The following is a 26,553-nucleotide window of genomic DNA, read 5'->3' as shown; positions in this document are numbered from 1 at the left end:
TTTTGAGGCAATAAGAACAATTGACTATGGGTGTTCTTACATCAGGAGACAAAGTAGATGTCCCCGTGTGAAAAGCGCTCACTTCTTGCACACACTGAAAAGTTTCAGCACTGTGCCTTCTGCTGCAAAGGACATCCATAGTCTGCTCCCTCCTGTGCCTGCTCCCACCTGCTTTCAGCAGTGCTTGTTCCACAGTGTCTTCTGTCCAACCTGAGAAGAGAGAGGCTGTTCTGCATCCTCCTCCAACCCACAATCTGCAGCATCCCCAGGAATATTTAGCAAGCTAAAGGAGTCTCCTATGTCCAAGTGTGAACAGCAAATTGTTCCAGTGTGAGGTCCAGTATAAGTAGGTGCATCAAATTAAAAGAAACACAGACACTATATAGAATTCAAGATCATCTTGGTACCAAGTTTAATTTATGCCTTTTTAAATTAGACAGTAAAGATTTCCTTTTACTACTGGGTTGTCATTAATTTTATTTCAATAGATCTATTGCACAACAGGCAAAGCATCAGTACAGTTTATTTTAATTTTATATAATGGTTCACAATTTAAGAGTTGTTAATTTTGGATATTGTTTCACCTTTTTTTTTTTTGAACAACTCTGGCAAACACATTAAACAGTTAAATAAGCTTGAAGAACAGTGTGAAAACAAAAATCTGATTGAAACAGTGCTTTCAGCATTTTTGTTTCTAGTGCATTCATCCCAAAACAGCTGCAGAAGCTCTGGGAAACTAGGCTGGTGGCTGGGCTACGTATGTACACATCACCTGGTTTTGTACCACGCAATGGGCCACCAAAACCTCCTCTGCTCTCAGCAGGCAGCCTTGGTTTGACTTGAGCCCTGGCTGCCCACAAATACCACCTGCCCATGTGCTGGTAACCTCGGGGAGCAATTCTGCAGAAGGCCCTGGGCCATCAGCCCTGCCCCAGTTCATCATGACAAAGGCACTTGGAGCAGCTGGGATCTGTCCCCGCCGCAAGCAAGCACCTCCTGGGTGATACGCTGAGTATGGCAGCACTGGAAATCTCCTTCTAGGAAGAGCCACGAGATCAGCCCAACAGCTCTCCAGCAGAGAGGGTACCTGGACAGGGTATTCTGGCCTAGGTCGTGCTCTGGGAGCCGTTTCACCATGCAACACAAGGACAACTCTGTGGTCTCTGCCCAGCGTGATGACGAGCATACAAGCTGTCGTCCAGCTACAGGGGGCCTGTTTTTTTGTTTGGGAGGCACAGCCAGGCAGATAGCTGGATGTGATACGTATTTCAGTCACACTACACTAGTCACCACCATATACAGGCCATGGTTTCTTCCCTCTTTCTCAAGCATCCCCTCCAGACAGCTGTCAGGGAAGGCAGGGCGTTAGACAGATCCTTTTCCAACCAAATGCAGCAGCTCTTACGTTCCTACTAGCTATTCTTCCTCAGGAGATAAGGAATCAAGAAAATTGGTTGACAGGAACCAGCCGTCTAGGCTGCCATTATTCTGAAACCTGGAGCTCCACAGAATCACTGACATGGCTCTAACCTCTTGTAACCATTAATGCTCATTTCTTAAGAGGGCTGATGCGTGCCACACCTATGCTTGCTACAAAAAAAAAAAAAAAGGGGGGGGGGGAAGCCTAGAAAAGAAAGCAATTTGGAAGGATAAAAGGAAAAAGTTGCTTTCGTTGGCCATGGAAGTCACTCTTTCACTGCTATTTCTTTTTCTAAATGCAGTAGGACAGGCTGGATGCAAATTACATCAAGATCTCATGCTTTATCACAGCGTAGCCTGTAGATCCTGGTCTCCCCTCCTTCTTCCCAATATGCAGAAAACACAACCAGAAAATTCAGCAAGTGAATAGTCCGGCACAATACAAGTGACTCTAGAGGCTGCAGGCTGCAACCTCCCTATCTGCTCTTCTAAAACTTCATCCATTCTCCTGAAGGCACCTTAAAACAAGTCATACTTCTTTTACATGTACCTGGTATGTTTTGGGAACATTTATCTTTTAAGAAGATGATCAGGACACTTCTAATCTCAGCCGTTCATGTCGTAGTATTACCAATTCACAAATTTGTTGCTATGTTTAAATGACTACTTTGATTTCTTTAGTTGCTGCTTTTTCCAGTCCACATCTTATTTTGTCTTCTGCTAACAATACAATCAACATACTGTCTTTTCTTGGATGGATCGCTAGTCAGCTTCCATTGTTGGCACTGGAGCACCTAGCATCTTATTAGGCACAACTTCTTGCTCTCACTTCCTTATACCTTACCTCTGCAGCACTGAGCTCAAAATGCCACAGAAGACATTCCAGGTCAATCCCATTTCAGGAGTAATTCTTTGTTTCTCATCCTTTTGCTGAATCAAATTCAGGTTCTTTGTTCTCACCTTGAAAACTGCATAATCCCCGCCCACATCTCTGTTCCCATTTCCGCCTACTCACTACTTCTAATCTCCTCTCCAGTATTATCTTCACACCCTTCTGCACACCCTCTTGCCTAGGGGTTTTTGGTTTTTTTTTTGTTTGTTTTTTTTTTTTTTTTTGTAAACTATTTTGTACAACCAATGACTGCATAACAACTAGTGAGAAAAAGTTGAGGGGGTTTTTCAGTTACAAATAATTATACTTTAAATTAAAAAATATCAAATGCAGCCATTTATACTAAATAAATATCTAAATATCTAAGTCAAATATAAGGAATTATTTTATTTGGACTCCTCTGGAAGGGTTTTTTGTTTCTTTGTTTTAATTTTTGTTCTACTATTATGCTTAAAACAGAAAGCCATGCTTTTATCTTTTTTTCATGTGAATAACATGAAAAACCTGTAGTTTCACCCAGCATGCCGAAAAAAATTTCTGATTTAGATTTTGGAACAAGGGAGCAGCTTTAGCTCCACCTGCAGCCAGCAGAAACCGGTGGAGCTCAACTGCTCTGAAAACTGAGTCTCACAGAATCCACATCTGGTTTTACTGGAGGCAATAATGTAAAATAGGCTTTAAAACCCGTCTGTGGAAAAAGTCAGTGAATTACCTTTCATGGTAATTTACGTTTATGTGTTCTACCTCACTGACACATGACGTTTTCCCACATAAACGAGCACCCTTTGCTCTCGTCCCTTGCCGAGTGCGTGTCACAGAAACGGTCCGACGCATCTCCACCGTTTTCATCACGTCAGTTGGTACCCTCGGGCAGCATATTTAAGTTTATGTGCAAACAGGTGCTTGATAGTCAAGACATTTTTGCAAACACACGAGGAAGTCGAGATAAGTGCTTAATATTGCCCTAGCTAACCAACATAACTTTATTTTTTTCCTCCCCCTCCCAAAGAGGTTATTGCCCCGCGAAGGGGGTTCAGGGCTAACGCTGAGTACACCCGTCTCCACAGCGAGTGGGCGCCCCCCGGCCGCCCCTAGACCCGCGGGACGGGGACGCCCCCACGCAGGCCTCTCGCTAACAGCCGGCACCTTCACAAGGGCCGAGTCCTTCTGACCGAGGCTCTTCGGTCGCCCGCGGAGGAGCCTTCCCTCTGCCCCGGGCCCCGGCAGCCACCCACCCGGGGCGCGGTGCCGGCCGGCTACCCCCACCCCACCCTCTCCTCCCCTCACGGGCGCCGCAGGATCAGTCCAGACCGGCCCCGCCCACCCCTTTGGCGGGAAGCGGCCGCCCGCCCCACGTGATGGGCCAAAGGCCCCACCCGCCCCGGGCAAAGACCCCGGGGGGCTGCAGGCGCAGGGCCGCCACTCCGCCCGTAGGGGGCACCAGCCCGACCTTATCGCCTCGAGAGGGAATCTCTTCCTCGCTGCCCTTTGCCTCCAACGCTGACCCTGAAAACACCTCGGGCTCCAATCTCCGAGTGCCGTCCCGCCCCTCAGCCAATCCGCGGCCAACTTCCCCCCCCCGACCAATCCGAGCGCGCAGGCCCGCGCCTGCTCCGGCAGCCAATCAGGCCGCGGAGTGGCGGCTGGACTGCCCTCCTCCACCTCCTCACTCGCCCCGTGGCAGCGCCTTCCCCCTCCCGCCAGGTGCCGCGGCGCAGGCGGGCGGCTGCTGCGCCGGGCTGCGGTCGGCGCCCCCTCCCCGCAGCAGCAGCAGTAGGAGCTGCTGCTGCTGCTGCCGCCGCCGCCCCCCGCCGGGCTTCGTCCCCCGCCCGCCGCCACCCCTCCGCCAGCGCAGCCCGAGCCATGCTGCTCCTGGCGGTCGCCTTCATCGTGGCCTTCGTCCTCCTCCTCTATATGGTGTCGCCGCTCATCAGCCCCAAGCCCCTCAAGCTGCCTGGCGCTCACGTCGTGGTGAGTGAGGCGCCCCGGGAGGAAGGGGTCCTCCTCGCCCTCCCTTTCTGCCCCGCGCTGAGGGAGCAGGGCCGGTGACGGGCCGCTGCTCGGCCTCCGCGCCTTCCCCGCCGCGAGGGAAGGGGGGGGGGGGGGGGGGCTTCCGCCTGGGTCGCCCCCTGCCGCTTTGTCCGCTGGGTCGGGTGATAAGGGAGGGGGGGGGGGGGGGGTCTGCTCCCTGCGAGGTGGGCGCACAGCGCTGTGGGGAGGAGCGTCCCCCGGCAGGCGGAGGGTATGGCGGCCATAGGGGCCCCCGCGGGGAAGGCCCTGCTCCCGGGGGATGAGCGGAGGAGGGTTCTCGACCGCGGGAGCGGCGGGGGCAGGGCGGGGTGCGGCGGCGAGTCCCCGCGGGCCGGTGTTGAGCAGCAGCCGGAGGGGGCTGGCGGCAAAGGGCCGCTCTGGGGGTGGGGGGTTCAGCGTTCAGGGTGCTCGCTGGTTCGCGAGGAGTCTTGGCAGCTTGCTGTAGCACCCCGAGCTACCAAAACGTGGAGCCACAGGTCCGAACGATAAGGAAATGGCCTGTGCTGATGACTGACAACCGCTGGCTGTCTCGGATGGCTTAAGGCGATCTTCTGAGTCACCAGAAATGCAAACAGTCTTCGGTCTTAGTGTTGACTTTTTGAGACATTCCTTTTGTACTCGAAGTTACCGGTTGCCTTGAGTTTTGTTTTCATTTAGCATCTCCCACGGTATTTAAGTGTTGAGTGCGCTCACAAACAAAAGGCAAAATCTATGGTTTCCTTGGTCTGAAAAACAAGTCAGATGTGAGGCAATTGGAAGACTTAGTACAAGGGAACTGGTCAGACAACACTCGTGCACATTTTCGCCTTTAAGTACATAGATATCAGTGTCCAATAGCAGTATTTCGACTGCGTGTAGTCAAGATGGTAGAAGTTAAGTCTTTAGAAGGAGGCCTTTGGATGACCATACTGTCAAAACAGTCCGTGAGTAGTACACCACTGGAAGTTGTATGGGTGCATGGCTTGAGGGAGGGAGGGAAAAGACCAATACCCAGGTGCTTTCAGGTGGATCACAAAGTAGTGAATTTGGACACATGAGAACAAATGAGTTAAGCATCTGGAAGAATCAAGGTCCTAGAATCAGCTTTTAAAGCTTTAAATCCTGAAGGGGTGATCTATGCAGAGAAGGTGTAGTTTACTGTTTGGTTAAATTTGCTTTTAGGGGGTGAATAGTGCTTGCTGGTGCCCTTTATTACAGTGGGAGTTTGGGATGATCCAGAATTAGACCTTTTAGGTGCAAGTGAATTTACAGCTGCTCCAAGTTAATTACTTTTATTTTTTTATGAGTCTGTGCGGTGCCTTTTTTGTTTTGATTCCGATTTTTTATTATTATTTTTGGAGCTCCTTTTTGGAGGAGGCTGTCCCCAGGATGATTTAGACCTGTCCAAGTTACAACAGTATGCCCAAGTTGCTTTATGCAATAGATGTTACTTGGATGCTGTAACTGGCTTTACAGCATCATATACGGTGTGAGGTGTGTTCGAGCTGGCATTAAGGTTCTCTGGTTATGGCTCTTCCCACAGAAGTAATGCTTGTTAAGGAAGAACACTTCGATAGGGTTTTAGAAACTCTTCAATACTGTGTAAAAGCAAAGGTGAAGCAGACTTAAGGCCCTTCTGTGACTTTTATGCAGAAATAGAATAGCAAACAATAAAAAGTTTTAGTGGATTTTATTCCAAAATTCTGTTGTGAGGTTTTTTTTTTTCAAAAAATATAATTTTTATGTATCGTGATTATCTCAATTTTTTGTCTATTCTTTGTGATTAAACTCTTTAAAAGCTACTTGTGTTGGTTCTTCTAATAAAAATGGTTAACTTAAAAAAGTTTACATTGAAAATTCTGAGAATATTCTTGTTGGAAGGACCTCCAACTGTTGACACTAATTATATTAGCAGTTTAAGGTCAATTCGATACAAGTAGAAGTCTCAAAAACAGTATTCTGGCAAGCCTTATAAAATTAGGAGTCCAGCTACAGAAGTGACGACATATTGGCAGAGGATAAGGCTGTAGATGTATTTAACTTGATGATACAACTCAAAACCTGCAGGTAAACAGTTTTATTGGTGTCATCACTGGCAGAACACTTGTTTTATTTTGACTTTAGTTATGCTCTTAATGTATTCATGCAACCTAATGAAATATGGAGCAGTTGTTTCAGAGTTCACTAGTTCTTAGATTTGTAGATGCTGTTAATAATGCTGGACACCTGTATGTTTGGATTTCAAATTTTCTAGTGTAGTACATAGGGAAGAATATTGGGTGATGGTACTGTAAATCAGAAGTTTTGTTCAGGGAGGCTTTCTACGTTGTGTGTGTAAAATGAATTCTTATATACTGGGAGTAAGTGTCCGCTGCTACTGAAATGACTGAGAGACTTAATTAAAATATTTAAGTCCATAACATTATCGAAGGACTTCTTTGAAGTCTTCTCACAGAAGACTATCAAAATCTGTTTGAGTTTAAGTATCTGCATATGTAGATTCTTTTTAGTTTATGACTTGATTCAGGTAAGACTGTAGATTAACATTTGGTAATTTTTGTCAGGCCTCAGTTAAACCCAGTCTTGAAATAAAGAGTAAAGGAATCAAGACCTGCAAATTGTGCATTCAGCTGGTTAGTCTCTCTCAAGAGGGCAGGTGATTACCGTTGCACAGTAAATAAAATTTTTCAAGATATACTTGAATAAATTGTTTTTATAAAGTGGAAAAAGTCAGTCATATCTAGAAACTCTTCTTTCTGGCGGTCAGTTGAAAGTGTGATGAAAATGTCTGTTACATTTCTGAAGGAAAGTCACTGGACAACTTCAGAGGCTGTTACATACCAGTTACTGAATTTTCAACTTGAGCCAGCCTTGTTTTCACTCTTAATCCTTCATAGAAAGTATTTCTCTCTCCTAACAGTTATGGTTAATAGATGTTTGAGTTATGGCTGAGGCTCTAGTTGCCTTTTGGGATGGAAATTTGAAGCAGAGTTTTTTCTCTCTGTCCTTTCCCAGTGTCATTTGCATGGCAGGAGTGCTCGCTGTGTTAGGCGAGACATGCTTTCTGGAGGAATCATGATTGTAGGAGTCTCTTTTTCTTAGAAAAGGACTGTTACTCAGAGTGAGAGTCTACAGAACGTCAAATTATTAATGGTCTAATCTTGTGGGTTTTTTTCCCTCTTCTCATCTGCTGTGTATTATGGTGACCCCAGTGAGCAGCTTTAAAGAAAAAGGAGTTCTCTGCTATCAAATTGGCTCAAGCATCAGGCTTAGCTTATTTAAAACAAGGTGCCTTTTAGGTGTGTAATACTACTTGCTTTGTTTCTAGCACGACTAGGAAAGTGTTCTCGAATAAAGAGTATAATGTAGAGCTGCTGCTTCTTGTGCTGAACTTCTCTGTGCTTTGAAATCTGTAAGACTCTTATATACATCTTTTGTTTTACCATTGGCTTTAACTCCCTTCTTGGGTCTTGGGCTACATAGTAGCACACATCACCCATTCTGTGAGAATAAACCATTATTTTGGTAGCTGGTTGTAACAGTAGACAGGAGAATGAAAACAGGATAAGGCAGTCATTACTGCTTGGTGTGCATCACATTTAACTGCCCTTTGTCAGGGATGTTAACGCCTTCCCTACACACGTTCTCTCTCCTCTTTCTTTCAATTTCTCTACAAAGGTGCTTTGCTTGATGGAGCAGAATGCAACAAAAACTGAAGATGTTTGGGCAAAGAGCCTTCTGTAAATTTCATGAGTGATGTTTAGAAAGTGTCTTTGCTGAAATACCAATGCTAACCTTCCCTTCCTTATTTCAGCCTTAATCTTTCTAAAACAGAGTTGAAATTTCTGCAAAAAAACCCACAAGATCTCAGTGATATGAATGTAGTTTATCAAAGTTGGTGGACTAACAATGGCAAGAAATGTAAAGATGTTCTCTGCTTGGGGCTGTCTCCCATTCAGATAGAAAAGGGCCTTTCGCTTGGACACAGTTCAGGATGATCATGCTAAATCCACATGTGTAAGGGTGTTTAGGCGTTTAGCCTAGAAGCAGTTTCACCACTTCTGGGCAGAGCCCAACTGGGTAACTGCAGTCAGCTTTAAGGACAGCCAATCTTGGCGTCTCAGCATTGTAGCTCTTGTGTTGGGAGTGATATGATCTGTGGTTTGGATGCATCCGAGTGGTTCAACAAGACGTCATTTTGAGTCTAGTCAGGCATACTGACCACTTCGAGCAGATTACAGGGATGTTCCGTTTCAGTGGAACTTTCTGTCAGAGCACTGTCTAAAAGCATGAAGCCAGCTTGCATCCAGTGCTAAGTGAAAGTTAATAAGCTCTGTTGGAGATACCATATCAGTCAAGTCTTTATTTTGATCATTCCTGATGACAGTTGTGTTAATTTGGAGTTGGACTGTCTGATCAGTTGAAGTGAATTCCTAGTATCTTGAATTTGAAAGTCAAACACAGCAGTTCTCTGTACCTCACCCCAACATTTGCATTTATCAAGGGGGAAATAAACCCTATGATCCTTAGAAGCTGACCTCTGTTACCAAGGATCATGGCTCGAGAAGTTGGAGGCTTCTTTTTGAAATAGCTAATTTGGTACCTCTTCTTCTCAAACATAGGAACAGCTCAGTAACACTGCTCAGGGGCTGGTAGTATTGTGTTCTGAACATCTGAATTAATGCTAGGATTTAATTGTCCCTTCCTGACAAGAAATTAGTCTGTATTTTGAGTTGCTGTGACCAGATTTTTATTCTTGCTAACTCCTCTGAGGCTGGGTTACAGCGAAATTTAAAAACAGGATCAGTGGCAATTCAAATGGCTGGAACTAATGAAATGCAGTAACACTGTGGAACTATTGGCCACAAGGGTAAGTAACAGTAATAACATCTTGTTTAATGGAGTGGATGTGTGCTCTTCCTTTAATTCTGAGCATCTGCGTTAATAACTTACCCTCTTGACGTACAGATTTGCGTAGGCTTGCTTCATTGTAGCACAAAGCAAAATTTTCACTAGTGTAAGGGATTTTCTTTTTTTTTTTTCTGTCACATTAGCATTCATGGTGTTCCTGAAAGATGTACATATTAGTAAGAGCCTCCCACCTGAATGCTAAAGTTCCCAGCTAATCGATATTGCCCTTTGTCATTGACCTATCTGACATGAGCCCTGTCCAGTTTCTTCCGTGTGACTGTGAATAAAAACTTCCTTTTTCTGTTTCTTGTGTGACTTCAGACCTTGTCTTTCTGAAACTAACATTAGCATTGTCTGGTAAGCCAGAGGTTTGGTGTCAGTGCCTCCACCTTCAAAGAATTCCTCAAGCACTGGTGTGTCGACCTGTTCATGATACTCAGCAGTTTGTGCAGGTAGTAATCAGCTCTCTCTCTGTGCTGTGCCAAAAATTGGAGCAGTTGTCCATGCACATGGATTAGTTCATGTGCTGGTGTACCTGCTGCTGTTGAAAATCTGTAGAAGCAGCTCTTGAGTGCTGTGGAACTGAGGTCTGCCTGAATGTATCAAATGGAGTCTTTTCACTTTTTTGAGAGATGGACTGAAATCTTGCAGGCTATTTTGCAAATACATTAATGTTCTTAACTTGTTTCCATCATGAAGCATTAAATTAATTCTAGGTTTCTGCTGAAGTCCCAAATTGTTAACTAACACTCGCACTCTTACGGGCTTCATTTGCTTTGGAAGTAGTTACCCCTGGTTCAGAACACTGCAGACCAGGTTTCTCCTTTCTAAAACAGGACGTGCATCTTGGAGTCGTCCTCAAAGGTTAGTGTAGCGTGAAGCTATAATCTTTCAGAAGGCTAATCTGAAGCAGCTATCTCTACCAATGGAGGAAGCCTAAAGAGATTAAATTAGTCTTTGTGAATGTTACATTCTTGGGCCATTTATGACTGCAGACAAACCAGTTGGAAACCATGGGCCATGTTGTAAATCTTTGTTTACTGGGATCATTTGGTTTACACCAAGCTATTTTTGAAGGTTAGCGATAAAATACTCATATGAAAGAAGAGTTTAGTGACTCATGGGAATGTACTTCTGACTATTCTGACTGTATTGCCTCCAGGAGTGGAAAGAATTTTAAGGATAGCCTGTAACTGAAAACAAAACTGAGGCCTTGGCAGATGAGGAGATAACACAAGACTTTTGATAGGGTGTGTAGTTAAAAATTGAGGGTCTTCGCTCTTCCACTAGTTAGCTCAATGCCTCCATTTTCTCATACTTAAAATGGAGGTGATGATACCTTACTTTCTCTGAAGCCTTATGAAAGGTTTTGATAAAGAACAAAACCCACAGATTTCCAGAGCAATCTGAATCACTTTTTTCTAATTATTAGGAAATCTGTATTTCAGAACTCGTTTAATCAACAGAATTTTTTTACAATAGCTGCTTCTGGGCATTTTGATCCAATATTTTCTCAATTATCGCTGTTTAATATGCTGTTAAAAGAAAATTCAAATAATTTGAGTATATATAAGGAAGATACCAGTGTTTAAGTACTGAAGGCACATGCAGACTGAGACTGCACTTAAATGAACAAGTTATCTAAAGGCAATGTCAAACAGGCAGATATTTTTATTTTAGTCAAAAAGAGAGGTCAGGAATGTCATCTACATCTTGTTCCACACAGAGTTCGTAAGTAGGTTTATTCAGGGAACTGAGAGAGGCGTTAAGGTGACTTTAACTGGTACATTAGTATCATTTGGCAGCATATCCTCCTGCAGTATGTGATGCAGGGCTATAGTCATCCCTCTGCATTTGTCTATACACTAACTATTAATTTCTTATTTGTGTATAAGACTAATTGGTGTTACAGTTTAGAAGAAGAAGAAGAGGTAGTGGAAGTTTAGGTACTGGCATCCTCACAAAACTAGAATTGCAGGATGACACAGGCAGTTCAGGGTCCAGACAGAAATACTCTACAGAGGGCAAGCTGTTGAATTAATGGATTTTTTTTTTTTTAAATAAGAAATACGGTATTTTCTGTTTGTTTATGTGATTATATCTTCAGCAGGCAGTCTATAATTGTTAATTTTACAAATAATTTCTACTGTGACTGGGTATGGAGGGGCAGTATGTAGTTGTATTATTATGGCTAGTGTTAAGAATGATTTAAAACTTGTAACTACTTCTGTTTTTAGAAATAACATACAGAACTGAGTCAAAAGCATGTGAGAGAGCCAATGTGGGCGTGGGTCTAAGTGTGCTTGATCTAAGAAATGAGAAAAAAAAATGCCACTGAGGTAAAACTGCTTTTGGGGTAGAAACAAATGCTAATCGATTATTCAGATCTTGCTTTTCATTCATACTCAGTAAGTGAACTAACTTTAGTGTATCTGCTGTAGCCATACCTCTTTGGGTGATATTTTAATTTCAGTATATTTTTAGGGTTTTCATTTGGGTTGGCTTTTATCACATGGGAGAAGAGATGAGAATAGTGGACTAACACTGCTGGTTTTGAACAACTTTTAGGTAACTGGAGGCTCCAGTGGAATTGGAAAATGTATTGCTATTGAATGTTACAAGCAAGGTGCTTTCATAACACTGATTGCAAGGGATGAGGTAAGTGTGTATTTTTACTGGCTAAACTCTGTTCACAAAATCTGTATAGGTGGGCAGTAATTTTGGAATTGGTAATTTATTCATACTGTCTTCAGTGCATATTTTAAGGGGATCCTAAGCATTTCAAATTAATGCATTTGAGTGGCAGGGGTGGCTGCCTTTTTAAGGAGTGTAGCCCAACATGGAATTTGTTATTAGCTTGCCTTATAACTCTGCCAGTGCTATCATTTCTGTTAATGGCGTTCATTACTTCAGTGTCTAGATCTGAGGCAGAGGACAAAAGCAGGAAACCCCCTATATTCTTCAAAACTGTAGAATTTCCCTGCAGTAAGTGACAACTGGGGGATTAAAGGCAATTCTTAAAATTCACAGAGTATTTTGTTGTCTAATCAGCATTGTATCATACTTTTTACTAGCGAAAAACTGGTCAAGACAGCTTTGGAGGAAAAAGGGTTGCTTTGTTGTGGTTTTTGTTTGTTTGTTTGTTTTAACTAAGAGGTACTCGGAATGTAGTTGGAATGACTCTGTTTTCATAATTGGGTTGTTATTTTATTTATAGAGAAAAAACAGGAAATAAAAGCACTTAATTTTTGGGGGGGGGGAGGAGGGCTCAATCCTAGCTCTCTGATAATTTACTTATACTGGAGAACTTACTTTGCATAACCTTGAATGGAGCCAGAATTAACACAATTTTTCTTGAAAGGACTGACAATTTCAATTTACCAAATTTTAGTTCAATTTTTATGTTAATTCAATGACAGTGATTGTTCTTCAGAATAGTCTATGTAATATTAGATAATTATGAAATAGAAGCAAAATACAGGAGAAAAATTAATACCTGCTGTCTTAGGTGCTTGATGTATTTGTATGAAACAAAAGCATTAAATCTATTATAGGAGTCGGTAGTGGCTTTAGAAGATGAAGTGAAACAGAAAAGCGAGCTCTGGTAGCTTCATGGATTTTGTTTTCATTGTATGTGCATAAATCTGTAAAGTGACAGTAGTGAAGTGTTGTTAACAAGTTGAGGATAACTTTTTTGGGGTTTAGGGAATGTTTTTAAGCCTTATTGAAATACTGAAGACTAATATTGCTCTCAACTGCAGTGCTTTAACTGTTCTTGTATCCATTTCAGAACAAGCTGTTGCAGACAAAGAAGGAAATAGAAAAGTATTATGTTAATGACAAGCAGGTAAGATCACTGATAACAATGGCTGTTGTGTGTTTTGTTTAAGATAGTCACTGCAACATAGTTCAGTAGTACTGTCTTCAAAACACAGCTGTTGGACAAAAATGAGTGAGGACTCAGTATTTGAATTAAAAAAAAATACCCATCTGCTTACGTGAGATGTTCTGAACTCTGCTGCATTTGATGTTGCCTAGCTAGTGCATTAGCCTGCTGTTCTTATACAAGAAGATTGATGTCTTCTGCTGTAGTACACTTTTTTTGAATAGCTGCAATTTACTGTTGCTTGATAAGCCTTTGTATTTTTCAATTTTTTTTTTCAAATCACTTGCTTTTTGCCATTCGTGAATACAGCAATTGTCTTAAGAGGTTTAGATACTTGTTCCGGGTTTAGTTCACTACATCATACTTGTATATTCCTTTTCCTAGCAAAGTACTGTAACAGATAGACAAGTTAAATTTGTGAAGTTCTGAGACTTTAAACGCTGAAGCTGCTTTGATGAATAGATAGAGTCCTTGTGCATAAAGACACTGTTTTGGAGCTTGTGGAAGTACTAGCTTGAAATAGGTAAGCTTCCTGTGTTCAAAATAGGCAACTTCAAGATGAAATGTTAAAATTCAAGGGGAGAGGGGAAGCACTATTGAGACCGTTAACATCTTTGATTTCTCCTTTCTTGTGTTCCAGAACTTTTTTGTTACTTTCATGATTACAGGTATAAGCAATTTATTTGTCTGTGAAAAGGAATTTTAATTGATAAATTGGATATTCTGTTGAAAAGAAGCGATGGAAAAAGCCGAATATTCAGAGGCAGTAATGTTAGTACTAGCTGATAAAAAAATTTAATATCTCCATTTATAAGATAAGGTTCTGTCTTCACTTCCTTATATTTTTATCAAATGGCTTAAGCTGATTTTTTTTTTTTCTGTGCATGTTGCCTTACTCAGATCAACTTTATTTGAAAAACTAAGCCATTTGAGGTGAGGAGAAACTATATTTTGCTCATTTAAAACAAACAAGCAAGCAAATAAATCCCAATAACAGTTTTCTTTTAGCAGCTCTAGTAGTTTCCCAAGCTTAGCATTAAAGTTAATCCCTTGTCAAACACTGTGTCAGGATGTTCTTGTTAAAATCTCTCCAAGCTTGATAGATGCAGACTTAAAACAGATATTACTTAATACATGTTCACCAAAGTTTCAGTTAAAATCTCCAAAAGTACCTTCAAGGTTGAGCAAGCTCCAGTGTGGACTGAACAGAAGCGCTTTTATAGAAGCAGCTTTCGACCTGCAGCCAGGTTCAGCAGAGGCAGTGGGGGTGTTAGGTAGGCTGGCTCTTCTGTAGCTGTTGTTGGGCTGTAGACAAGGTCACAGGGAAGCCTGCCTGATCTAAATGCAGAGAACAGAACTGGAAAAAGCAAGGAGTCTGGGGCAGAGCTCACACTGGAACAGCAGATCAGAAGCTGGGAAGTGAGGGTAGCTGCTGAGAGAAGCTGTACAAAAGGCTTGCTGAAAGAGTGTAGAGAAAGATGTTGTCTGATAGGATCACATACACAGAGACTGTTAGTTAGATGCCGAGCTAAGAGGCAAAGACCCTCTGGAAAGATTACTTACATGACAGCATATGCTGTCACCGTTCAGCTCTTGGATATATACAAGAAACCAGGTTGCACTGACAACCAGGGTCTGACATCTACATGCATTTCGGTGTTCAGCGTTTGTGTGCTATTTATTTAGAGTACTGACAGTGCAGCCTTTATGGGTATAGTGCGCAACGGAACAAAGTCCTTGCCCTTAGAGGTGGTTTTGCAATTTTTTTTTAATCCTTTTCCCAATATAGAATGTTCCCAGCTATTTAGTGGGAGTTGAACTGATCTTTTATTGTGAAAGCTTTATTAATGATCGCACACCATATTTAGAACAAAAGGTGAGAAACAGGACTGGGGATATTGGACTATATCTGGCAGCATATTCAGTGTCCTAGGCGCGGATCTATAGTGCATGCGTTGGAGTGAAGTTAATCAGTATATTGTAGCAGAAGAAAGTAAGTGTGATAATAGAAGCAAAGAGGTGAATTCTATATTGTGATAGTTGTCAATAAAAGCTGTGGTAATTCCAGATTGTGTTGTTCACATTATGAATAACTAATCTATGCAATCTGATATATTAACCAGTTGCCCCAATTTTGATGCAGAACTGTGGTTTTTAACCTCTTTACTGATCTTACAAAAGTATCCAGATAATAAATCAATATTGGTTTTGTTCAACTGCTATTTTGTTCTTGAACTTATGTAAAAGATAAATATTACCAAAATGTAATAAATGCCCTAAGGGGAGATGCATGCAGACCTGCCAATAACTTGTGCCACAAGTTTCCTCAAATGTCCAACTACACACAGTGCTGGGAGGCAGGAATAGCCAACCTGCTGTACAGGAATGGCGAGCAGATTCTGTTTATGCAGCTCAGAAGTGTTGCAGTCTGACCAGAGGCAGAACTCAAATGACTAGCTGCCAAAGCAGTTAGTTACACTGTAGTAAGCTTCTTTTTTGTGTGTGTGTGGCCACGTGCTCCATGACAAGTGGCCATGATGATACTTGTTAGAAACTGATGATGACTTTGTTTTATTTCGCCTCGAACTGAGTTTAAGTGAATTGTCCAAAGTAACAGAAAGGATAGAAATTGGAACAAGAATACAGGAGTCCCTCCTTTTATTGTGAGATGAGATTGTTTTTCCTTCCAAGATGAATTGCCCCAAAGCTCTGCTGATTGCTCAGCAGAGAGGATAGCTTATTTGTCAATACCTGGCCAAGCTGGAGTTCATAGTGATCTTACAGTTTGTAAGTGGTAACCCAAAGGCAGTGCTTCCTTTGTCCAGAAATTGATTTGAAGGTACCTCAAAACGTGGATTCTGGGATCATCTTGCTGAAAATAATCGGTAACTTTCAAGAAAAACAGGGCTTAACTCTTAGCTGCAACAAAACTTGGATATCGCTGTCATCTGGTTTTTGTCATCTGCCTGTCCCCGCGGGCCAGTGTGTATTTTCATTTTTCTTTGTCTTTCAAACTAAAACCCATAATCCCTGGTTACCAGACAAGTAGTCTTCACTTCTTAGATGTTTATGACACTGACTACTAGTCAGTTTCTCATAGAATTTTTATTTTAGTTTTGTCCTTGACATGTCTCAATTAAACAGGATGCAACTGAGTTTACTGCTATTCTTTGAAAAAAATTTTATGAGAAAAGTGGGTAGCATGCATTGCCAATACTAAAGTTAGCAAGCTTTTAACACTTCATGTATAAATTTTGGAAGAGTTTGTTTGCAGTGCTGATGCTTCAGTTTCACAGCAACACTCCAACCATGCCTTTCTATGATGTGGAAAAAGAATAATATGTTTTTTTCTTAAAGATGAGCCTAAACTATAGAAATGGTTTGGCTTGTGTTTAGCACTGATGAAAGTTGAATGTAGCAGTGTTGAATTTTGACTGCTTTAGAGTAGTTTTTATTAAACTCTGTGTACATAACTTGAATCATAGTGTGTCTTAGTACAGTAAATTAGAAGTGAAACTTTGTACATGAGTAGCTGCTTTGAAGATCCCAGAGTGCTTGTTCATTCTTAATACCATCTTTATTATACGAGAATTTGTGTGTGTGAGGCAGAGGAGCAAGGAGGGGGCAGGGATTGCTTTATCCAGTGTGGGAGAAGTGCAGACTGTCCTGTCAAAAAGACTTGTTTTACTGGAAAAGATACATCATTGGGTTTTGTTTCATTTTGAAAGGCTCTGAGTCAATGGTTACTGGACTTACTGTGTTGTAAAAGTGTTCTTTCACTTTCCTTTTCTAGGTTGTACTATGTATTTCTGTTGATGTATCTAAAGACTACGAACAGGTGGAGAATGTTCTAAAACAGGTGAGGAAGTAACTCATTCACCTGTCTATCTTAAGAAGCTTGTCTGTGTGTGATGTATTTCTAATGGAAGTAGTTTCTTATAGTGATACTGTGCTATAGGAAGTTTTTTTTTTTTTTCCTGCTAAAGAACATTTTAACCTCCATCATCTCTTCCAGGCTCAGGAGAAGCTGGGGCCAGTTGACATGCTTGTAAACTGTGCAGGAACTTCAGTTACAGGAAAATTTGAGGATATTGAAGTGAATTCTTTTGAAGTGAGTGAGCATACATTTTCACTTTATTATATGATGATTTCTCACTCAACCATTCTAACAGATTACATTCCTGTGTCTTGATTCGTGGTAGCTGTCAGAATTAGAATGTATCTTTAGGTTTGCGAGGATTGCCTCTAATTTTTCAAGTAACTATGGGTCAGAACAGTGGATTCTCCCTCTGGGACAGAGTCCTCCAGATGGCAGAAAAGCCTGGCATGTATTCTTATAGTTCAATGTACTGTGAAAGGCACTGAATTTCACATTTCACGTTTTTTTCTGGTGAAGATTTTTGGTTTTAATATTTTTAACCTGTTTATGAAAAATTTGGCTGTTATCAGTGTTCAGCTCAGAGGTGCACAAATTGTTTGCAGCTTAAGAAGTTGCTGCTCTGATGAAAGGATCAAACCCACCCCCCAAACCCCTGTATTTTGGTTACTTTAGGCCCCAGTCATCTACAGATAACATTGAGTCATCTGAAAATACTGAACAGACATAACTTTATAATAAATACGAATCATCCATTTTATTGCCTGTATAGGCTATCAGTTGTGGTTTAGGTCTTCTAGAGAGCGAAATTAAAGACTTCCCCTTACCCTGTCAAAGATTAAAATCTCTGAAATGCATAAATACATAGAATTTTTCCTGTTCCCCTTTTAGGAAGCTGTTTAAACTTTCATTTCAATATGTTTACATACATGGTGCGTAAATGGATTGCTTCCTGGACACTGTTCAGGTTAGATTTTTCCCTCAAATATTCACCTTTTTTCCTTAAAGGCCATATGGTTCACGGTATTATCAGTATCCTGGATCCTATTAAAACTCGTAGATAGACTGGATTTCTTTTGGCTTGAAGTGAGATTTTTAGCTATATAAATCTATGAAGCTGTAGAATAGAAAACAATTGTTGTTTCTTCTGCCAGCTGTTAGAACTACAAATCTAGTGAACCTCATTGTTAAAGCAGACTGAAATAGGGATTTTCTATAAATAATACCAAACAGCTGAAGGATTCTGAATCTATGGCTCAAATACCACATTAATATCGTTTATACAGAGACTAATGGCAGTCAATTATCTGGGTAGTGTTTACCCGAGTCGAGCAGTAATTGCTACCATGAAGGAACGAAGAATGGGAAGGATTGTGTTTGTATCATCTCAGGCTGGGCAATTAGGCCTGTTTGGTTATACAGCTTATTCTCCAACAAAGTTTGCTCTTCGAGGGTTGGCTGAAGCCCTGCAAATGGAGGTATGTGCGCAATAATTTGAGTATTTTTGATTGTAAACAAAAATACTGTTTTTTGACTAGTAGCACAGCACATTTTTATTCAAGTAGTTCTCTATTTGTCTCATGCAGCACTGCTGATACGTGTGCTATGTTGGCCCTTTTTTTGGCAGCAGTACAATCCTATTGCTCTGTGTGGGGTTTCAGAAACTAAGCTGATTTCAATTGCATAAGAGGGAATAGATTGAATCTGTTCCTAGAACTAAAGATGACCACATGTGCAGACATTTTTTTAACCTTTTATTTTAACTGAAAGACTTGGATTTTAAGTCTTGAGTAGAGATTTTTTTCATGGCTCTAAGCGCAGAATTACATTGAAGACCCCATGGATGCCTGAAGGGCAGGCCAGTGATTCCCAGCTTGTTTGTGAGGCCATAAGTGGCATGTGAACCACATGAAACAGTAAAACTTGCAAGCTAGAATTTGAGAATTATCCAAAAAAAAAATTTAAAAAAGGCATGTTGACAGTGGTTCAAGCTTCTAAATTTTGATATATATGAATTTTTTTTATACTGCAATGATCGAAGCTTATGCTTAAATCAAGATTAAAAACCAAACAAGCACTGTTTTCATTATTCAATGGAATGAGGTTAATGAGTGCATTGTAATAAGACAGGTAAAATTGTTTTGAAAATTACATCCCCTATTCTTCTGTTAAGAATGTATATTTTAATTAAGTGATTATATATTAAGTGTCTGTGTTTGGTTCTAGACCCTTGCATAATCCCTGTCATTACTGTCTTCCGTTTAATGTAGTTGTATGCCTTGATTAGGATAAGAATGTGGGGTAAAACTGCCTCTAATCACCTCTGGCCTGCCAAGTAGAACAATGTGACTGCAGGGTCTTTCTTCAGACTGGTGACAGATATTTTTGTGCAGACTGAATTACTCAAAACTAAAAATAGGGCATTTATTGACCTGTGATGTGGTATTTCAGTAAGTGTTTTCAATATCGCATGTTTCATAATATAAATAAAAATGCTTAGCGCTTTACGATACTTTGCTTTATCTTAGCCCTCTGAATATTTTCATTTAAAGCTTCTCTATTTGTATTAGAGCACAGATTTGCATTGTAGTAGTTTCTGAAGAGTAGTGCAGTAAGTGATCTAATTCTGACACATGCATACAAATAACATAACTAAATGTAATCCTTGACATGAGATCTTCCATTTTTCCTCACATTTTTCTACTTGTTATTTTGTCTCCTTAGGCTTTGACCCCATGCAAGTTTATACCATGGGTTGAAAAGCCTTGTGACTTGAGTTTACCTCTTAAAGATACCAAATTTGAATTTTACATTTTTTTCTCATATTTGTCCAGCAGTGAAAATAATGTAGACTTAAACAACACCAAAAAAGCAGGCTAATAAGCCTCGGTTAAAGCCTTTTTGGTCTTGTGTTTATGAAAGTTGGGTACTGGTGTTTGGCAACAGTTTAGTCTTTTTTTTTTTTTTAATTTTAAATTGTTAAAATTATAGAGCTAAACTATTTTCATATTCCTCCTAAATGTCTTAAAAAACACTTAGATTGGTCAAATAATTTACATCAAGTGCAAAGTTTTTAGATATTTTTTATTAAATGAAACAATGCAACCATCTTTCTAAAATCTGCTGAGTCTTGCTAGTGCTGAATATGAGGGTGACTTAAGAATAGAAGCAATTTAAATGCATACTTGCTTTATCTCTTTGGTACAAGAGGAATTATTGAAGTTATGAGAGTCATGTAAAGGCTGTCAGTATTAAGATAACACTTACTTTTGTAAAATACAGGTGAAACCTTATAATGTCTATGTAACAGTGGCCTATCCTCCAGATACTGACACACCTGGCTTTGCAGAAGAAAGTAAAACAAAGGTAAATTGTCCTTCAGTAATACTATAATGTTTTTGTAGCTTCACTTCATAGTAAGCAATGCATTTCAGATTTCGTTCACTTTCATAGTAATGTCTGTTTTTCTTTTTTCACTTCAATTTTATCAACTTAACTACTCAAAGTTAAATGGCTTGTAGGAGAATTTGTGTAGTTTATTGTTCTGGCTTTAAATGGAAGAACTACCTACCTTTAATATCTGAAACACTGCAAGGTCTTTCTGTACACGATCGAGGTATTGTTGTGGAATGGTAAACTGTAAAACCACTACTTGTGTTGATATCAAAGCTTGATGAGCCAAAAATAATATTTCAGTTTCATGTCTTTGATAATATGCAGTTGTTCTGATAGATGTGACAGATCAAAATAAACCTCAGTTCCTTCAGTGAAGTCTGCAAACTAACCATGCTGTGTGAATATATGTGATGACACCATTCAAGAGTGGCTGTTGTCTAGTATTAAAGTAGGAAGAAAACTCTTGCATTGTGTTTGTAGTGCAAATGGCAGTATCACTTTCCAGAAGGGTGTGTCAGCAGTAGGCCTTTTTCGTTTGGCTGCCTTGAAAGTGAAAGTTTTGACCTTTAAAAATTCAGTCTCCTCTCCTCATTTGGCACGTCCTTACACATGAAGTGTAATTTCAAAAAACTACATTCAGGCTCCCTGTTCAGACTGAAGTATCAGGTAATCAGAGAAAAATGGATCTTATTTTTATTTGCATACTGTGAACTAGAAACCTGGTATCCAAGATCAGCCTTTTCAAGATGCCCCATCGTGTATAATAGGAAACTGGGGTTGAATTCCATTTTGTCTTTCACCCTTTGTGTAGGAATTGGTAGGGATTGTGTAACACAATTCTTAACGTTATCATTTCTTGATATAGATATTCTGTATTAAATGTATACTCCCACACATCCACAGAAAGTGCCAGAATTAGACATCTACAGATACTTGTATAGCTTGCATAGTCTCTGGGCTTTTATTCTTTTGTGGTAGCCTTTTTCAGGGAAATACAGCCACCAGCAAAATGCACTGTTCGTCTTAAGATTTCCCTTTAAAAGAGATTCAGTAGTATTTAGCTTATTTGCTTTTTAAGCAAAGAATTCTACTTTGTTTTAGCATACATGAAGTCTTTGGGTGACGTACTGCTATCGTGATAGGGCACCTTACATCTCTGCAATGTTGCGTTTTCTGACAGTTCAGATACTCATTTATTATTTTTGCATTTATTGAATACTACTTAGACATCTGTCTCTGTAGTTTGCATTTGTTTAGAACTAGGCTATTTTTCTCTGTAATCATTGAATATCATGAATATCAACATGTCATTAACTTCAGCTGTTGCCTCTGAACAGCTGCTAATTTTTTCTCAAACTTAGAGTATTTTAGTTACTGTTGACACCCTTCTATCTCTTTCAGATTTGGTTGATATTGGCTAGTAAGCTCAAAAGTCTTAGGGGATATGAGATGGAGATCTGATGATATAAGCTGTATCACTGTAGGAAAGCACGTAAAAGGTGTTTGTATGTGATTTCTGCTGGCAAAGGCACCGATGGTGGTATTGGGTTGACAATTGGACTTGATGACCTTAGAGGTCTCTTCCAGCTTAATGATTCTATGATGACTTCCCCCCCTGCTCCTCTTAAAATACACATACTAAAAGTTTTCAATGAGCCCAGTCAGTCAAACCAGGATTCACAGTCCTACAGATATTTGGAAATGGGCCTGTTTCTGTGAAATTTAATTTCTGTAGTACTTTGGATTGATAATGAGAGAGAAACCTGTAGTTGTTCAGCTCTTCCCTAGAAGTGCTTTTTTAAAGTATTAAATCTAGGAATTAAACTAGTCCCAGTATTTGAGTGTTTCAATTAAATTTTGTTATTAAATGTAACTGAATTAGCCATTACAAGAAGTCGATTTGCGACCCAGTACTCTCTTCTCGTTAATTTAGCACTTTTTTCTTCATCAACAGAACAATCTGTAGAATCACAGAATGTTTTGGGTTGGAAGTGACCTCAAAGATCATCTGGTTCCAACCCCCCTGCCATGGCAGAGACACCTTCCACCAGACCAGGTTGCTCAAGGCTCCATCCAGCCTGGCCTTGAACACTGCCAGGGAGGGTGCAGCCACAGCCTCTCTGGGCAACCTGTTCCAGTGTCTCACCACCATCTGGGTGAAGAACTCCTTCCTTGTATCTAGTCTAAACCTGCCCTTTGCCAGCTTCCAACCGTTACCCCTCGTCCTATCACTGCAGGCCCTTGTAAAAAGTCCCTCCCCACCATTCCTGTAGGCCCTCCTTAAGTACTGAAGGCCACTAAAGGTCTCCCCGGAGCCTTTTCTTTTTCCAGGCTGAACAAGCAAAATGCTCTCAGCCTGTCCTTGTAGGAAAGGGGTTCCAACCCTCTGACCATCTTGGTAGCCCTCCTCTGGACCCGCTCCAACAGCTCCATGTCTTTCTTGTGTTGGGGGCTCCAGAGCTTGACACAGCACTCCAGATGGGGGTCTCATGAGGGCAGAACAAAGGGGCAGAATCACCTCCCTCGACCTGCTGGCCACACTTCTCTTGATGCAGCCGAGGATGTCATTGGCTTTCTGGGCTGTGAGCACACCTTGCTGGCTCATGTCCAGCTTTTCATCCACCAGCACCCCCAAGTCCTTCTCCCCAGGGCTGCTCTCAATCCACTGTCTTAACATATTGAGCATTTAAATAGCTTGCTGTACAGTTAGCTCCATTGTTGTTTTATTTGTTAAAAGTATGTGAATGACAAACATGCATCTAAATACTTTAAAGTGCATTTTTGCCCTTTCTAACAGACCAGACTTGTTTGGAGCTTTTTTTTGGTGAAAGAAACTGTGATTGCTAAAATAACTGCCATAATTGCTTTTTTCTAGTGAGGTAAAGTGGCTTAAATGCTCTAAAACATGAAGAAATAAAATGCAGTGATGGATTTTGGTGGACACCAGTGTGTAGAGTTTGAGAAATTTAAAAACAAAAAAAAATAATAGTTTTGTAGGACCTTAAAATATTTCAGGCCTATCTTTTACTTCATTTCTGACAAAAAACATAAATGAACTAATACAGGTGTTGAGGAAACATAGTTTAAGCATTTTGATAGATTCTGAAAATAAAATATTGGGGGGGAAAAAACCCAACCACCTTTTCATATTTTATTAGTATTAAACTATTAAAAAACCCCTACTACTCAAGGAAATACTGTCATTTCCCTTCATAAAATTAGACTATTATTTATGAAGGTGCTTTTACCTTTTTCTAGGTGGATGTTTTAGGTGACAGTATGATACCACTTGCTAACAGTGGTGTCATCAATGACAAAGACCTTCATGTTCTTCTCTCCTGTATGTTGTTAGTCAAACTTATATTGGTGTTTTTCTGCTAAAGCCCTTAGAGACGAAGCTAATTTCTGAAACCTCATCTGTTTGCCAAGCAGAACAAGTCGCCAGGGTTATAGTCAAAGATGCCATAGTAAGTAAATTATGTTTTTAAAGTATGTTCCTTTTAAAGTTAGAGGCTGGGATCGCATGTAATGCTTGTTTAAGACTGTAAGACAATGGCTAAGCTAAATGCAAAATCAGTTTACACAAAACACTACTCTTTGCTGGTTAGTTTGAACAAGAAATATTTTCTTTATTATTCTTTTGCCTCTGCGCCCACAAGTGATTTTATACAATCTCTTGGAACAAAGAAGTATCTGAAACTGTATGCTAGACAGAACAAAATGATGCATTAGTGTGATGCAATGTCTCAAATGCAGATTATGACTTTAAAGCACTAAACTTCATTGACTTTTTATGTATCAAATACCATTTGTCTAACCTCAAAAGTTTGTTGGACTGTCTTATTTTTCTTGAAGATGAGTTCGTGTAAAAATGATTTTACAATAAATGAAAGCAGTCTAGCCTTTTTGGCTTTTAATGTCTTAAGTATGTGATTTATGAGTGATTAAAATACGTAAAATGCTGCTCTTTGTGATTAAAGGTGTATTGCCTTTCTGAGGAATTTTTTAATATGTTTTGTGCTATGGCATGCTTGAATGCTTAATACAGCACTTCAGAATGGAAACAAACATGAAATGTCGCGTTCATAAAGCACAGCAATTGAATTCTAAAATTATTTTGCAGTTCAAGTACTCTTGATTTTTCAACATGATTTACACTACAGCAGGTGTTTGAAGTTTTTACAATATTTTCACAAATACAGCACATAAACACAAAATTGATGTCTGTTTTGGGCGCGATGAGTTTTAAAAGTGAGTACTACCTCACACAGTATTCTGCTTTGGTGCTTAAGGAAAACTAATCTGCTCTCTAATCTTAAGCATCTGGTATTTCTACACCATGCTTTCCAGCACTTTGGATGATATATTTGTTAAGACATGGTCTTTATGAAGTCAGGCCATCAGCTGAGACACTAAAATAGAAATTAAAAGGTAGCTCTGTACTGTAGGAACTCGCAGTCCTCTCAAGTGTGTGTTGAGAAACTACCAAATCTCATATCCTCTGCTGCTTTTCATAGATGCACTCCTAAGCCTGATTCAGGAGCACCACCCTCTCCTTTCAGTTCTGCATTCCATAGATTTGGTCCTGCAGTGTTTCAGAAAGTCTGTTTTCTAGCATAAAGTCTGCTGGAAACAAATGGGAGAAGGCTGGGAGTCAGAGCTATTGAGCTGCAATTTTCCTGATAAGTAGGCAAACCAGCCAACCAAACAACTTTTTCCTGGTGTGTGTTCCCCCTGTTCCGCCAGCTGAATTGCTTACCCGGCTGTGTATCTCGTGGTTTTGAGGAGGGCAAGTTAAAAATCTTTGCTGTAGATGGAGGACTTGCTACCTAGCATTTGAAATGCACCTCCCTGCCAAATCTCATGGGATAGCAAGCTAATTTTAACAAAAGGCAAGCAGTATTTTGTTCTACAATTATAGTACTGATTGGTGATCTGGCAGAGTTAGAGTGTAATTCTGTGTCTCAAATACATTACAGACAGGGAGACCATCAAGCATTGCTTCAAGAAGAAATTTAGAACCTTTCTATCCTGTAAAGAAATCTGCAGTAATTTAGCACACCTCTCTCTAAAGAGGTTAACTTCCTTGTCCATTTTTAAGTGCATGCCTTTTGGAATGTTGCTGTATAGCACAAAATATTTTTGAATATTCTGATTCTTAATTGTGTTAATTTTTTTTACATAAAAATATTTGTTGTTAGTGACATCAGTCAGCTATGTTCATCAAGAACAGCGGTTGAAATAACACACAACATGATGTGCCACAACTGGGTAAATTACTTTTTTCTTAATTGCTGTTTTCCTTCATCCAGCAAGGGAATTTTAACAGCTCAGTTGGATCAGACGGTTACATGCTGTCAATATTGACAAGTGGAATGTCACCAGTCACTTCTATTACTGAAGGTCTTCAGCAGGTAAGATTTGGGAAGGCCCTGTAGTCACAATTTCTTATAGTTTAAAATACTTTAAAATGTAGATCACTATGCAAACATTGATTATTTGTCATCAAATGGCCGTTAATACTGTGGAGACTTGTTTTTTTCAAGCTGAAGCAGCAAGTTTGTGGGAAAGCTAAGATTGCTACCTGCTACTCAGTCCTGAACTGTTACATAGTTATGATGGTTTTCATGAGTGAGTTTGCTTGAGATTATATAACATAGCTGCCTGGAACATTTTTATTTCACAAGTAAATGATGTGCTGCAATCCAGGATCTTAAATTAATTGAAAGATGTTTCTCTGTTTTCAGGTTGTTTGCATGGGCATTTTTCGCATCATTGGCCTATTTTACCTAGGAAGTTTTGACAGCATAGTTCGTCGCTGCATGATGCAAAGGGAAAAATCTGAAAGTACAGATAAAACTGAGTAATCTTTACTTTGACTTGAAAGAAGAATGTCAGACAGTCCTGGACAGCTTGCTGCTTAAGTGAGACTCAGTTTTTCTCCTGAAGGATTTAGACTGGAAGTACTTGCATTTGTGACAGATGAGTCGCCTCAAAAAGCTATGAAAGAAAACGAAGTATGACTCCAGAAAATGCCAAACTATGCAAAAGTGTGAATGAGGATTAAGTTGGTTTTTTTGGTGATTTGAGTTGGAGAGAATTTGGGAAGCTTGTAACTGATTTGCAGAGTAGAATTTGAGAATGGACTATGTTCGGTAATTC

General features: G+C 40.2%; 1 protein-coding gene across 1 annotated transcript; it reads left to right on the top strand.

The window, feature by feature from the left end:
- The first annotated feature begins 4,174 nt into the window (after window positions 1-4,174).
- On the top strand, window positions 4,175-26,282 carry KDSR (3-ketodihydrosphingosine reductase). The gene is made up of 10 exons (XM_086469180.1): window positions 4,175-4,282; window positions 11,801-11,890; window positions 13,023-13,079; window positions 16,912-16,977; window positions 17,134-17,229; window positions 18,282-18,473; window positions 20,278-20,361; window positions 23,775-23,858; window positions 25,704-25,805; window positions 26,139-26,282. Exons 1-10 carry the CDS (start codon window positions 4,175-4,177, stop codon window positions 26,256-26,258), a joined length of 999 nt encoding a protein of 332 aa, XP_086325306.1. The 3' UTR covers window positions 26,259-26,282.
- The last annotated feature ends 271 nt before the right edge of the window (window positions 26,283-26,553 follow it).

Source organism: Leptosomus discolor, chromosome 8 (genome assembly GCF_034619465.1).
Source record: "Leptosomus discolor isolate bLepDis1 chromosome 8, bLepDis1.hap2, whole genome shotgun sequence".
In the NCBI taxonomy this organism is placed as follows: domain Eukaryota; kingdom Metazoa; phylum Chordata; class Aves; order Leptosomiformes; family Leptosomidae; genus Leptosomus; species Leptosomus discolor.
Note: the sequence above shows the minus strand (reverse complement) of the source record. Positions and strands in the feature narration are given on the sequence as shown.